The 14,692-nt window shown below is 40.0% G+C and overlaps 1 protein-coding gene across 5 annotated transcripts in view; it reads left to right on the forward strand.

Moving 5' to 3' along the window:
- Positions 1-14,692, forward strand: part of THSD7B (thrombospondin type 1 domain containing 7B) — a 512,613-nt gene that overhangs the window by 356,764 nt on the left and 141,157 nt on the right. For all 5 annotated transcript variants that reach the window (XM_051810239.1, XM_051810241.1, XM_051810240.1 and 2 more), the window contains 3 exons: positions 6,816-7,007; positions 10,469-10,703; positions 12,505-12,620. In XM_051810239.1, coding sequence (XP_051666199.1) covers positions 6,816-7,007; positions 10,469-10,703; positions 12,505-12,620 — 543 coding nt within the window. The remainder of the gene's footprint in view (positions 1-6,815; positions 7,008-10,468; positions 10,704-12,504; positions 12,621-14,692) is intronic.

The following is a 14,692-nucleotide window of genomic DNA, read 5'->3' on the forward strand; positions in this document are numbered from 1 at the left end:
TTCAATTACACCATAGCAGCAATTTCAACAATAAATCTTAATTGCAATCAGTCTTGATCAACCCACCTGTATAGCTTCCCTCATTTACAAGGAGGAGGGATAATGGAGAAAAAAAGAAAAATGTGCAAAGAAAAAGAGAGGAAAACCCCCCCAGAACACTAATATGGATTATGTTAAGTTGTTATACTTTATATTTTCAGATTGCTGTGCTATGTTAATTATTAGGAACAGCAGCCTGAATTTCCATGCTTTTCTCTGGGGATGCAGCGAACCCGTGTTTACTTTCAGCTGCCACAGGAGCAATTTCTCTTTAATTCAGGAGGGACTCTGCAAACAGCCATAAGGTAGAACTGATTCTGCTCCTATGCCCAAGCTCAGCAGGTGAATATGCAGCAAATTCCTTTAAATGACAACTTGTCTTTCCATGTGGGATAGGAAACACACTGGAGTCAATCTCTGTGTGGGAAACCTCATGCAGGTGTGTTGGTTTTTGTAACCTTGTGTGTGTAATACTCCACAGAGATGTTCTGGGATGTTCTCTGCGGGCTTGGCAGCTGCTCACTCACGTGCCTCTCCTGTGCTGGGCTTCCTTGGAGCTTCCTTGGAGTCACCAATCAGTTTTCTTGTGTGCATTTGCATAAAGAGAGAAAACAACAGTGGGCAAACAGTCCAAACTGCTGTAGAGGATACACAGGAAACAAAACCAAATACTGCTTTTTCTCCATACTCATCTTTCTCTCATACCCTCTGTAATGATTGCTTGGCCATAGTAAGGGACAGGATGGTGGCCAGTGATGGAGGGATTTGGACAAGACTTCTGATTTTGTGGGGATTTTGGAACGTATTTCCAGACATCCATTTCTTTTCCATATTTATTCTCATTCCCTCTGTTAATTTTTGTACTTTTTGGCTTACTTTCCTTTTCCTTATCCTCCTGAGTCTTTTCTCCCTTTTTCTTCACTGAGCATTATGCGGTTAAAAATGTGTTTTCCTTAAACTAACACATTGTTTTTCACAGTTGCGTTTTAACCAAGCCTTTTGACTCAAAACCTTAATGATTGTCTCATCCATTCTTTTTTTCTTTTGTTCCCTGAGAAAGTCTTGGTTTTATTTGTGCTTATTTCCTCCTGTCTGTTGTGAGTGGCTTGTTCTATTTCACGACTTCACCTTCTTTCACGGTCTCGACCTCCGTTCGCCTTCGTCGCTTTTGCATTCCCCTTCCCCTCTGTGGGGTTCTGCTAATAGTGATGGACCACTGCAATTAAATTTATTCCATGTGCCACTGTTTTCCCTGACAAACTGACACTGCTCTTCTCCGATGTTCTTACCTGTTGAGTGGCATTAAGGAAAGTCAAGCGGGAGCCAGAGGTTTCAGTGAGATTCATCTGCTGGAGATGACTGAAGACATCAGCCCCTGGATGCTTTAAGATCTCTCTAAAGCTGGTTGTGCAGCATGGGAAAAAAGATCCGTGATGCTGTGATGAGATGAAGACATTCAAGATGGTTATGAGAAATTTCTCCTGTTGTAATTTGATTGTTATTGAGTTTAAATGTACCATTTTCGGTAGCTGATGAGATGCCTAGGCCAGGATGCTGCCAGCAGACAGTTTCTCTGAATGCATTTGCTCTTAGCAAACTGGCATACAGTCAATAGGAATTCCTCTGGATTTACTGCTGCCTGTTGACATCTCACTCTGTTACAGGCAAGTATTTAATCAAAGTTTATTGTCATTCTTTTCTGAGATTTAAGTGGCACATAAAATTTTACGATACGTATAGTATTTTAGATGACAGCTTCATTATTTCCAGTGAATAATTTGGAATGCTACAAGGAGAAATATTGATGGCAAACTGGTAATTGTCATTAAAAATGCAGCATTTTTGCAGCAGTCTTGTGCAAAAAATAAATTTTCTGAACTTCTACGTAGCAATGCAGAACAGTCTGAAATGTAATTCCTTTGCCTTGAGCCTTTTCCCATCATGGGGGTCACTCGAGGCTCCACACATGTGAAAACCTGAAATCTTCAAAGTAACTTTGCAGTTTTTCCTTCTAAAAAATGAGCATGGTATACTATTGAATGTCAAAAGGAGAATACTTGGTTTGTTATTGAGTTGATCTTTCCATTCCTGCTGCCTGATGGGATTTGTATTTTTGCTGCCTTAATTGTGTCCTGTCTAGTGGACGTTCCCTTTTTCCTGAGTCAGAGGAGGAATGTCTTTGGCAGGAGTAATTAAAAACTGTGTCACAGGAGGTGGGTGTACGACAGGTCACTGGGAAGAATGAGACTAATGCACCAGAGCTGCAAGGCAGTATGTAAAATAGACAGATGCAGTTTAATATGGGACTGATTCCAAATGCAACTTTCCTGTTGGTTCAGTGCCTCGACATGGAGCGTGTTATTCAGGACCATGGGAGTGGCTTCTCCTTCTGGAATGGAAAAGGCAATGAGAAAAAAATTGAGTTGCTGGAAACGAGACCAAGCTCTTTAATTCAAGGGGGGGTTTAGGTCATTCCTTATTTTGTATCTGCTGTTGGGAAGAATTTAGTTTGCTTTTAGGTGAATTAAAAATTCTACTCAGAATGGTACTTCTCCACGTAGCTTCTCTGTTGCCTTGTTAAAGAATTCAAATGAGGGACTGGTACATTAGGTAATGAGCAACTTTGTTAGCCAATATATTTGCAAAAATGCCATGCTTGTCTTCTCTTTTGTAATTATTACCTCCTGACTTGGAAGAATATGGATTAAATCTTTCCTATAAAAGGCTATATGGTGAGTATATCTTTCCTATAAAAGGCTATCTGGTGAATATGGATTAAATCTTTCCTATAAAAGGCTATCTGTGAGTATATATAGCTTTATAATCACTAAACTATTCAAGTACAGGGCAATCAGTTTAAAAAATGCCATTAGAGTTGTTCAGGATGTTTGCAATAAAACATTTTGAATAGAAAACTGTAGCATTTTTCTTAACTATAGCTTCTTTTAGGAAAGCAAGCATTCAGCAAGGCTGAGAACAATTTGTGCTTAAGGCATGAAATAAAGAGCATGTGAGAGGGATCACTTTGGCTGCTGGGATGCTGAGGGTGCTGTTTCAATTATTCCACCTCAGGCAGTTCAGAAGTTGTGCCTCACAGGTGATGGCAGGTGGTTATGTTCTTGCTCTCAGCCAGCTGCTGACCAACATCCTCAGGTCCTTCTCCATCAGGCTGCTTCCAACCACTCTATCCAGCCTGCCCAGATCCCTCTGCAGAGCCTTCCTACCATCCAGCAGATCAACACTCCCCCCCACTTGGTATCAGACTTACTGGGGTGCACTCAATTCCCTTGTCCAGGTTCAATCAGGACTGACCCCAGTACCAAGCCCTGGGACACCCCACTGGTGACTGGCCTCAGGTGGATGTAATTCCATTCCCCACCACTGCCTGGGCCTGGATGTCCAGCCAGTTTTTTACCCATTGCATAGTGCATCCATCCAAGCCATGAGCAGCCAGTTTCTCCAGGAGAATGCTGTGGGGAGTGGTGTCAAAAACTTTGATAAAGTCCAGTTAGACACATCCACAGCCTTTCCCTCATCCAATAGGTCGGTCACCTTGTCATAGAATGAGGTCAGTTTAGTCAAGTAGGACCTGCTTTTCGTAAAACCACTCTGGCTGGGGATGATTCCCCTGCTTGTCCTGTACATGCTGTGTGATGGCACTCAAGATGATCTGCTCCATGACTTTTCCTGGTACGAAGGTCAGGCTGCAGGTTTAAAGATCCCTGGATCCTCCTCCAGCCCTTTTTGTAGCTGAGTGTCACATTTGCTGACCTCTGGTTACCTGGTACTTTCCCAGATAGCCAGAACTTCTGGTAAATGATGGAGAGTGTCTAATGAGCCCTTTTGCCAGCTCCCTCAGTACATTTGGGTTGATCCCATCCAGCCCCATAGAACGGACTTGTGTGTAAAGATTGTACAAATATCTGGAAAGATTATTCAGCATATCTGAGATAAGAATTACACCTTCAAGGTACGGGGTGGACAGTTTGGAAGCTCTGGAGAATTTAATATTCCCTGTAAATCTGTGACAATGTATAAAGCACACTTCAGCTTTATCCTGTACTAGTGTTTTTCATGGAAAATGAAATATTATTGCCTCCCTTTGTAGTATGCAGTAGTTTTCTGAGAATTCTCAGCCAGGCGACTGGTGCAGGAGAACATTCCCCTTCTGCAGTAATAGAAGGCAGTAATTAAACCTGAACACAGAGAGTGGAGCTATAAAGTAAATCAAAGTGAGTGTTGAATTGTACCTCCATGCACCTGGTGGTAAACTCTTAATAACAAAACGCAAAGCTTCCTTTCCTTGCTGAGGAACTGTGAATTGCAGCCTCTGTTTGCAGTGTTGCTGTTGCTGTCCCCCGCTGTAAATCCAGCATGAAAAGGAGTCACAGAGGGAAGAAGGTGAAAGTGTGTTTTGCTCCTTTGCTTCCCTTCCCCACAGGGTGGTTACTCTAAAATATGTGGCACCTGGAGGAAGCCACCCCAAAGGGGACCTATCTTTTGAATGGAGTGGCTTGGGTTTTGTCAAGTCAGATTAGATCAATGGAGAGGCTCTCCTGGCTTTCAACAAGTAGGTTTTTCTCTGATTCTTACATCTGTAGCACAGTCTGGTGGAAAAATTGGGTTAAATTCAGAATCTGGTGAACTTCATGGTGCTCTCTTTGCATAAAGTCCTGATGCAACAGAGATAACCTGCGTTATGGATGGAGGGGTGGGGGGCCTGCTTGAAGTACCAGTGTCCCTTTTCCATCCCTTCTGGTTCAGAAGCCTGTTACTGACTGTCCATGTGCTTCCTTGTCAGTGTCAGTGATGGGAGAAGAAGACAGATGTTTCACCCCACTTCACCAAAGCATATATAATCTCTTGATGCTACTGTACCATTGACTCCAGAAATCACGCCTGCCCAGGATGCCCTCCTGTTATCTGCTGCTGTACAGACAAGCTGTCAAAACGTTAGCAGGGATTTTGACGCTGAAGTGACTCGGGAAGACAGCTGGAATAAGGCTTACAGGTTTATTTGGTGTTTTTACATTGTTTTCTCTGAAGATGGTTCTCAGTATTATGTGAACATCAAAAGCAGCAGTGCTGATCTGGGCTAGTCAAAGGGAATGAGGGATTGAGCTTGTTTTGCAGGGGTGCCAGTTGCAGTTCTGAGGGATGGGGGCCGTGTGCAGGGAGTATAGTGCAGAGACTGGGCATATCCAGCCTTTCCTGGTGAGCAGAGGTGTGTACAAAGGAAAGGGAGTATAAAAATAAAGTATTTTTAACCATATCTTGCAGTCTGATTGCCTGCTGGATCCGACGCTCCTTCTCATAATACGCTTGAAAAGTTTTATTTGTGCCTCGAGGGCAATGAGCCTGTCTTCATTTAGGAATGCAACTGCAGATAATACCACCCTGCTGCTGACAGCTTTATGTGCTCACAGCCTGCCTCTCTTATTTACTCACTTGTATATGTGGGGCCAGCAGTTTTCTACCCTCCCACTTATAATTGCATCCTGGGCCGCCTTGTTCCGGAGCCTGTTCCTGTAGTGTGAGGTGAAAGAGCCAGTTGTTGCCATTATAAATTTAATTTTATTTTTTCTTACATATAGTTGAGCCTGAATAGTCATTATGGTTTTTTTTTCCTAGGTTCATAATTAAAGAAACCTCAAAGGAGAGCTTTGTAACTATTATGAGGGCAAAAGAGGAGGTAACGTTTGGTGTGACCTTGTTGTTTATAAACAGGTGGAGTTGAGCTTCCAGAAATTTCATATATATAGCTGAAAATTCATGAGGATACAGAAATACTAAGCAATAGAACAAAGTCAATCATGACTGTTCATCGCTTAAAATATATTTGTAAGATATTAGATGTAATTCAGTACTGAAAGTTATATTTTATGAACTTTTTGTGAATTATGATGTCCTTGTCAATTCTATGTAATTACTAAAATTTCTGGACTTTTTCCATATTATTTTAAAAAATAAAAGTGTATTTTATTATTTTCCTTTTTAAAAACAATAGTTCTCTGTTGTATTCCACATGACATCCCTCATATGCTTTCTTTTGCTGCTCATTCTGCCAGTGGTTGTTTTGGTTGACAGGTTTTTCTCCACCAGTCCCCAGTGTCCTACCTTCTTGTTGAAAAGGCTTTTGGAAAGATGCTTCTCATCAGGAGGTGTGCTTTGGTCCAGGTCCCTTGGCTCATCTCCGACAGAAAGTATTTCTCCCTTGGATGTGGGTGATCCAACTGATTCATAATTTTGTATCTCCTAGGTTTTAGGTGAGAAGCAAGAGTCAGAAATAAGAGTGGTTCATTCTGGTGAGGTTGCAGGGGAAGGACAAAAACATCTATCAGATACTTCTCTGATCTACAGGAAAAAGAAATCTGACTTCTTTGGGTACCTGCACGATTTATATTGTGGAAAATAGGTTCTGTAGGTAGAGATTGCTAGAAAATACAGGGCAACTGTCGTTATTTCTGATTGAATTCTGCGAATCTGTGAATGATCTCATTCCTTTTGCTTGCCTGCTTCATGAAGTGGACTGCAGCCAAGATGTCACACACCAACCTTGAAACACGTTTCTTTCTTCTTTGCTTTTCTGAGTAAATATTTAAGTTAGTTGTTCAAGTACTACCCTTTCAAGCCTGAAGCCTAACCACATTCTCTTTTGTAGTATATTCCTCCATGGCCAGGTGAGTGTTTGACATAAAGTTAGTCTGTTTGATGCAGCCTGTGGATATTGAACCAAGCCGTGCCTCTCTCCATATGTCTTTTTCCGTTTGCTCCAGGTGAAGAAGTGCCACATCATCTCTGCTCAGAGCTGCCCCATCCTGAAGTTGTGGCTTGTGAAATCCCTTGTGCCGTGGACTGTGTCATCAGCGAGTGGTCCCCGTGGTCTCCCTGTTCCCACTCGTGCTCCAGTAAAAACGCGGAGGGCACTCAAAGCAGGAGCAGGTCCATCTTGGCCCTTCCAGCTGAGGGTGAGTGGTGAACACTTTTGGATTAACCACTTTTCCCTTGATGAATTGACTTGCATTCCTCAGCCAAACTGTGTTTAGATCAGAGCTGGTCCCAGTTCCACAGCAATGAGGAATAATAGTTAATGCTTGTCCGTGCATCATACCTGGGGTGTAAGAGATCTTTATGGGCTGGAGTTAATGTGTCACTTAGAGAAATTCTGTCACAGTTCAAAGTTATTTACTTCAGCCTCTGAATTGCTGTCTATTGAGGGCCAGTCTGGGTGTGAATTTGTTTTGGGAGAGCTGCATCCTCTGCCAATAAAATTGCTGCGTGACACAGACTCATCCTGTGAGTGTCTTTATCTAGGAATATTGTAGTAATAATTTAAAAACAGTGAGCTGTGAAAAATGAGGAAGTGGAAAAGGGCCTCTTACGTTATTTTATTAATGCAGACCTATTGACCTTGTTTTTCTGTTGTAGCAAGTAAATAGCTATTGATGAATATACGTGATTTCCTCTGGATCTTCATGGACACATCTTGTATCTGGTTTTTTGCATATTAACATCAGTGATACAGCTATTTACACAAACTATTTTCTGTTAGAACTTTAGTCTTCTAGCTACAGTTACACATATGGTAATTAATTTGTGTGTTGGTTTCACCCAGGATTTGAAAGGTCTTGAATCAAGTGCATAAAAATTCATAAAATGTGAAGAGCTCCAACAGACTAAAGCCTTGTTGACACAAAATACCTGCTATTGCCAGAACTATGTGCGGTTAATGCAGCAACAAAACACTTCCAGATGCAAATCTAGTTTAGGACAAGCTCTGTTAAGTGCTATTTTGCAAATTGTCAGTAAAGCCACCTGCTGTTTCTGGGACAGTGTAAGGACTTGATCTTGCAACCCTTACTCATGTGAAAGGTCTATATTCACATAAACATCCTTATAAGCACTTGTTAAGAAAATTTGGACTTTTCAGGATGAAAATAATTGTTAATTGAATGATAATAACTACTACTAAACCAGTCTGTGAGCTAGAGAATAATTAAAACGAAAAATACAGTTGGCTTCACATTTTCCGTGGAAGCAATGAAATGCAAATAACAGATAAACTCGGAATTATGACAGTGAAATTGTGAAGAAGTGAATTCTGGAAGTACAGAAGCACAGTAATCTCAACCTGCAAGACACTAAACTAAAAATGTCTTACTTTTAACTGAATGCTTTAAATGTCTCAAGAAGGAATAACTAACTATTAAAATCAAACACCCCAACTTTTTCTGTGCATCTTTAGCAATGGGTGTGATGGTTTGCTATGCAGAGTCACATGTCTGTGTAGAGACAGTGACTGAAATTTTGGAGAGTGAAAGTGGATTTAATGCCATTATCACTGCAATAGTGAGGCAGTGTTAAGTTACCTGCTTTCTCTACCTCTTTCATACCCAGCTCAGAGCTGGGCCACCAACTCTACAAATCTCTGGTACCTTTGCAAGGGCCATTTCATTTGTCCTCTGTCAGTGGAGGCTGTGGCTCTGCTGTCTGAGGACTTCTGGACACCATCTCACTGGCTGACTTCACTTCAAACTCTTGGGTCAGCTTCTCCAAGCCCTTCACCAGCTCCCAGAACATAATAACCAGGAAGCTGTTGATGAAACTAGACGGACTTTATTTTACTTGATTTAAAGCAGGTTTTCAAAGATAATTAATTATGCAGCAAACTTCTGAAAGTTGGTACAAGAGGAGATTGTGGAGCAGGCATTCTCAGCAGGTGTAAAATGAGGTAGAGGAACTGATGAACATCATGTCCATAAAAAGTCTGTAAATGGCTACTGGAATGGCCAGGCAGAGGAGTCCTGTCCTGCTTTCCTTGTGCAAAAGTTGTCAATGAACTGCAGAAAATGGCCAGGTTTTTTTGCTTTCTATGAAGAGTATCTCCTCTTGTGGTGTTGCAGGCACAATGCCAGGTTGGATGGACCTTGTGGTATTTCTTATTAAATTAAAACTACCTCGTTACTATTCTCTGTTGTTTAGGAGAGCTTCCTTAACATGAGTATTTTTGAAAAAAAGGCACCTCATTTTTTCCCCTGGGAAGTTAAAAATTTAAGTTAGATATTTTCTTTTGATTTTTATTTTTTTCCCTAATGCACCAAACATTTTACCATTTGCTTGCTATGCCTTTTTTTTTTTTTAAACTTGTGCTCACAAACACACAAGAACAGTAGTTGGTCTGCATTTTTCCTGCCAAGTCAAAATCTTCAGGAAATAAGTTACCTGGGGCATTTTCTACTCCTTCATCATACTAAACATTTCTGAGACTGAACACTGGGTGGAACAGTCCATTTTCATGAAAAGATAAATTGTAATGTGACATGATTATCCAAATCAGCATGTCAAGTAATTTTTCTCTCTCTTCCCTTTCTCACTGCTATTCATTGTGGCTGCTTGGGGTCATACCTTATTTCGGGAAGGTCAGTCCTGCAAGGCAATAGGCATCCCTTTGAGGAGCTATATACCTTCATCTCCTGCTCATTTTAGTAGGGTGTAAAGGTGCTCTGAACCTCCTGATATCTGGCCCCACTCTTCAGTTCTTTCAAAATCTGCAGCACTTTGGCAATGTCCCAGGTTGCCAGATTCTCCCTCCTGGAAGAGAATTATTTCCATTTTAGTAATTTTTACTTCTTTCTTCCAAAAATGGCAATGCTTACTGTTAAATTTCACTGCATTACTCCATAGCTTTTGAGCTACAAATATCTCCTGCTTTTATGGGATAAATTCAGGCTGCTGGCTGCTACTTTCTGGGGAGGCTGTTCAAACTCGTGTACTTTGTGGATTTATCACCAGTTGCTGACAAAGTACAGCAGCTTAGCAAAATCTTTGGACACGCATTTGAAGGATGGTACTTCAGAAAAGTAAAGGCTTCATACTCAAAACCTGTCTTTCAAGTTTCCCCTCCTTGATTTTCAGATGAGGGTATCATTTGATGCGTTCCTCTGTCATTACTGTTCAGCATCTCAACAGCTCCAATCTTTAAGGCAACACATGAATAGAGTCCAAATATGAGACAGAGACCTTCCTCCTTGGGAAATTAGCAAGGAGAATGAACATAAAAATAATGCTTAATTTGTCTTAAAACCTAATTGCATGTTTGCTGAGTGATACTGGCATTTAAGTTGAATTAACTTGGCTGTGTGTAGGAGTTATCAATAAGGTAGCTCAGAAATATTCTTTGCCTATTTCTGTTTCCATTATGCATTGGAATACAATTTTATGCAAGGCTAGTTTAATGGGGAAACAATATTTTAGAAGGTTGTTATTGCAGCCATAAAGGTCAACAGCTTTCTTTAAGCTTTATTTATTTATTTTAATGGGAAAAAAAGAGAAGATATTAGACAAACCTGACATTTTTGTTTATCTTTCCTTGTCTTCCTTTTACCATGTACCATAAGATAAAATATGGTGTTCTCTTGACCCTTTCCAGGTGGAAAAGCCTGTCCTCCTGACCGAGCCCTGCAGGAACACCGTGCCTGTAACAATCATCCATGTGTGCATTTCTTCTGGGAAACGTCTCCCTGGAGCTCCTGCTCCGAAGACGTGCTGGTGACCGCGCTCAACTCCACCATCAGCTGGAGTGGAGAGGCCACTTGTGGAGTGGGAATACAGACAAGGAAAGTCTTCTGCATGAAGAGCAGTTCTGGCCAGGTCACACCTAAAAGGTATTTAAAGGAGGGCTATTAGTGATTATTTATACAACACATGACAGGTAAAGGCATTTTCAGCGTATGGAATCTGCGGCGTTGAAAATAATTTTCTTTCAGGACTAATTCTCCAGGTGCTACTCCATCACTACTAGGAAAGGGGTCCTAATATATAACAAAACCAAATAGCTACCCCCTTTTTAGCTTTCCATGTAAATCCAAACCAAATGCGTGCTTTTAGCAGTGGAGAGTTTTTTGCTGTAGCTCCTCTGTTATTCTAATTTACGGTTTTCTGCAAATACTTTTCCTGCAGGACAGGTGTGAGGAAAATGTAAAGTGCATCTGAATGTAACGTTCATCAATACGTTATTAGCAGTGCTCTAATAAAACAGAAAAAGTAAATAGATTTTGCATTATATTTGCACCCCAATGAGGCAGAACCATATGTGTGATTTATATTGTTCATTTGGTATATATAGCTTCTATAATGTGATAACAACGCAACAACAAAATTGTATGTTCTGCAGTACAAATATCCTGAATTTTGCTTTGCTTTACTAAATGAGGAAAATAAGTAGCACAGATGTTTTCCCTTGTATAGGAAAATCAAGACCTTGCTAATTATTTTTGCACCATTAATGAGTCTAGAGACTTACAACCGAGTTTCATTTCTTACTGTAGCTCTCAAAACAATCCTATTTGTATAAGCAGACTGTGTTGATTTCAGTAAAGTTAATTAAAATTCTTGAGGTTAATGAGATTAATTAAATAAAAGGAAAGAAATCTAGTATTCATTTAGATCTTGAATCCACTGATATGCTCTGACTTTACCTAATTAGACATATTGTTTATAGAGCTATATAATGTCTAAAATAGTTGTTTGCCCCCTCCACTTGTGAGATGGTGTGAGGAGAAATGGAACCGAAGGGGGTAAGTAAACACTTAAGTAGCAGAATCATGACTTTCAAATTTTTTTCTTTCCTCTAGTAGGGATTAGTGGGATATTCCTCTTCGAAATGGGATCATTTTGGGTTGCATTCATTGCTAAGTATTTTTGAGTGATTTTTTTTTTGAATGGAAACCATTAAAAAATAAAAAAGAATAATTTCTTTCCTGTTCACCTACTTGATATGCAAGATCTACCTGATCTCAGAAAATTGTCCCTTTTACACTTTTTGAGTTTTTATAGATTAACTAATTAATATAATTAACTTATGTATTAACTGTGTCTGAAATTTTTATTAAAATATGTGTGACGTTTTTCATTTAAGAGTTAAAAATGAGTGAAGAAATTCACAGAGCTCTTCTTACTGTACTGTGTTGTACAACTTTTAACATAACAATCAAGGCCTCAATTAAAGATCACTTGAAGCTATTTTTGTGCTTCCTAGGGTTTGAGAGTGAAGGAATATCACATCAGTCCTTAGAGCCAGTTGCAAGTGGTTTGAAAGCTGTTGCATGTTGTGCTAAAAGAAGGTTACTTTATAAACATAACTACTCAGTTTCTTTGGTAATAAATATGTCTGTTTTGCTCCAGTGAGCTTTGTATTTTTGTTGTCATAGACAAAGCTACCTTTGTCCTGTAGTCATCAAGCTGAGCTCCACAATTTTTAAAACATCTATTTTTTTTTTCACCCTTGAAATGTACTAAATTGCTATGGGAGAGCAAAGGAGAAGAAAAATGAGTTGTGCTGTGACCAGGAGGGATATCTTTGGCATGGCACTATGCTCACTATGCCCTGTGAAAGTCTTGAGAAGAAGGTCTTTCTCCATAGTTTTAATTTTTTATTACATTTTGTCTTTGCGTTCGCATCAATAGATGTCCAGAGTCCATCCGACCTGAGGCCGTGCGGCCGTGTGTCCTCCCCTGCAAGAAGGACTGTGTTGTTACACCTTTCAGTGAGTGGACTCCCTGCCCAACAGCGTGTCAGCCTGGTAAGCCTTTAAGAGGTCAATATTTGGGGAAAATTAGAGAATTGGCCTAGAAACATGTGGTAGTTGTAGTTCACACCAGTCTAATAATTTTTAGGGCATTCATGTGCATGAGGTTTGGACGTGAGGTCTTCGGTTGACTTTGAGTTGACGCTGATCTTGTGCAAGTGGGACCCTCATGAACAGATTTGGAGATGTAGATTCTCTCTGCCTGGACTAAATTCCTTCTGGGTTTCTGCCTTCAAAATCAGGACTCCAAGGTCCCAGTGTTATATGACTATGCATGGAATTGCTTCATTATATGAGGTGTTTTTCTTTTGACCAACCTAGGTGTACGTACGAGGTTGTGCAAGTAACTCCCGTGCTTTGTGGTTTTTCAAGGACCTTACATTTCTTTGATCTAGTTGGCTGGGACAAGAAATGTTCAGCAAGGTTTCTTTATAATGATCTAGTGTTGGGTTCTGTGACAAATTTATGTGTTTCATTAATTGTTCAGATGAAAGTCTTCTCAGTTATCAGAATATTTCATTATTGTTGGTAGTTTCCTTGCCCTTCAGAGATTCTCAGTGGATGCTGTAGCATAGTCCTTGTTAGATTTTACAGGAAAATGAGTTGCTTTCTAAAACAGTGAATCCTGTTTTAATTAGCAATTTATTTTTAGACTTTAAATGAGCTGCCTATGAAGAAGTTGAATAAATTACCTGGTAAATTACTTTGTTTATTAAATAATAGTCTACAATTAAAATGAGACGAAATTAATTATTTAACCTCCTTGGCAGCGTTATCATTTTAATATAATTCTAAATTAAAACTTCTTAGATGGGGGAGTTTGCTTTTTGCTAAATCTGTTACTGATATGGCTGCATTGCAAGATTTTTTTTTTTTTAATTTGCATTGCACAATTAAAACCTCAGCCCGATGATGAAATTTCAAAGCCACTATACATACGTGAGTTGTGAGGGGTGTTGGTTTTTTTATAGAAAAGTTGTATTTAATGAAAGCAAAATACAGATGGTGAATTACTAAGCAGATCAAGCAGGAACAGGTATTGCCTGGCAGATTTAAAATTAATTGTGTACCAGCATAAGATTAGAACTTAGACAAACATGTAAACACTAAATCAGGTTTACACAGAACTTTACCAGTTGAGCTGTTTGTGGTTTATCTGAGAAAATACATCCCATTTTACTATCTAACAATAAAAAAGCTGACATTTTCCCTACATTTAAATGTCATCAGACAACCGTCTGTCTTCTGGCAAAAGATTCTCCCCTACCTCAGAAGAGGAGACAGCAATGAACTCGGGGCAGCAACAGATGGACAGACAGCATAATTCACCAAAGAAGTGCCATTGAATCCAAGCACCTGTTGGGGAGGCAGGAACAGGGAGGTTGTTGCAAGTTATTGATTCTCTGCCATTTCAGATACTTAAAGGTGACAACTGTCTACTGCAGTCTCCTATAATGTTATCTGTTTTAATTGGTCTTTGAGGATGGATCGAAACAACAGTCAAAGAATCAATAGGGTGGCTTCAGAGTATGAGTTGGTCTGAATGAGCAGCATGTAGATTTCCCTCTGTCATCTGCTTTAGGGTGGCAAAGGTGACCTGGAGAGGTAACTGCTTTCAGCATGGATGAGGTGCTCTCTGGTCTGTCAGCACAGATTTAAAACAGAGAGATTAACAAGAAAAGCAAAAAACTAACAATAAATAATGTTTTTCATCTTCTTCCTGAAAATAGATGGTACCTGTAAGTACCTCTCCTCTTCTGAGCATTGGTTCTCTAGGAGGAAGGTTAGAAATTTCGCAGTTGCTTAATTCTCTAAGCAAGCTTACATGAAATGTTGGGTAGTAACTGTCCTATTTCTTTCCCCATGCCTTAAATCAGATTTGAAATGAGATGGGGTAAAAGTGGATAAAATGCATGGTGTGCCATGATAAGAAATTCCAATGACTTGTGCCTTGTGTCAGACAGTCCACAATCTGCCATTTCAGTCCTCGTAAACAAACACTCAGCCAGAGTTGGTCAAAGTTAAAGTCTTACCCCTTCAAAAGCTCTTATCTGTACAGAAGTACT

The sequence above is a fragment of the Manacus candei genome, unplaced genomic scaffold (genome assembly GCF_025592945.1).
Source record: "Manacus candei isolate 608988 ecotype Guabito, Panama unplaced genomic scaffold, ASM2559294v1 h1tg000077l, whole genome shotgun sequence".
NCBI classification, from domain to species: domain Eukaryota; kingdom Metazoa; phylum Chordata; class Aves; order Passeriformes; family Pipridae; genus Manacus; species Manacus candei.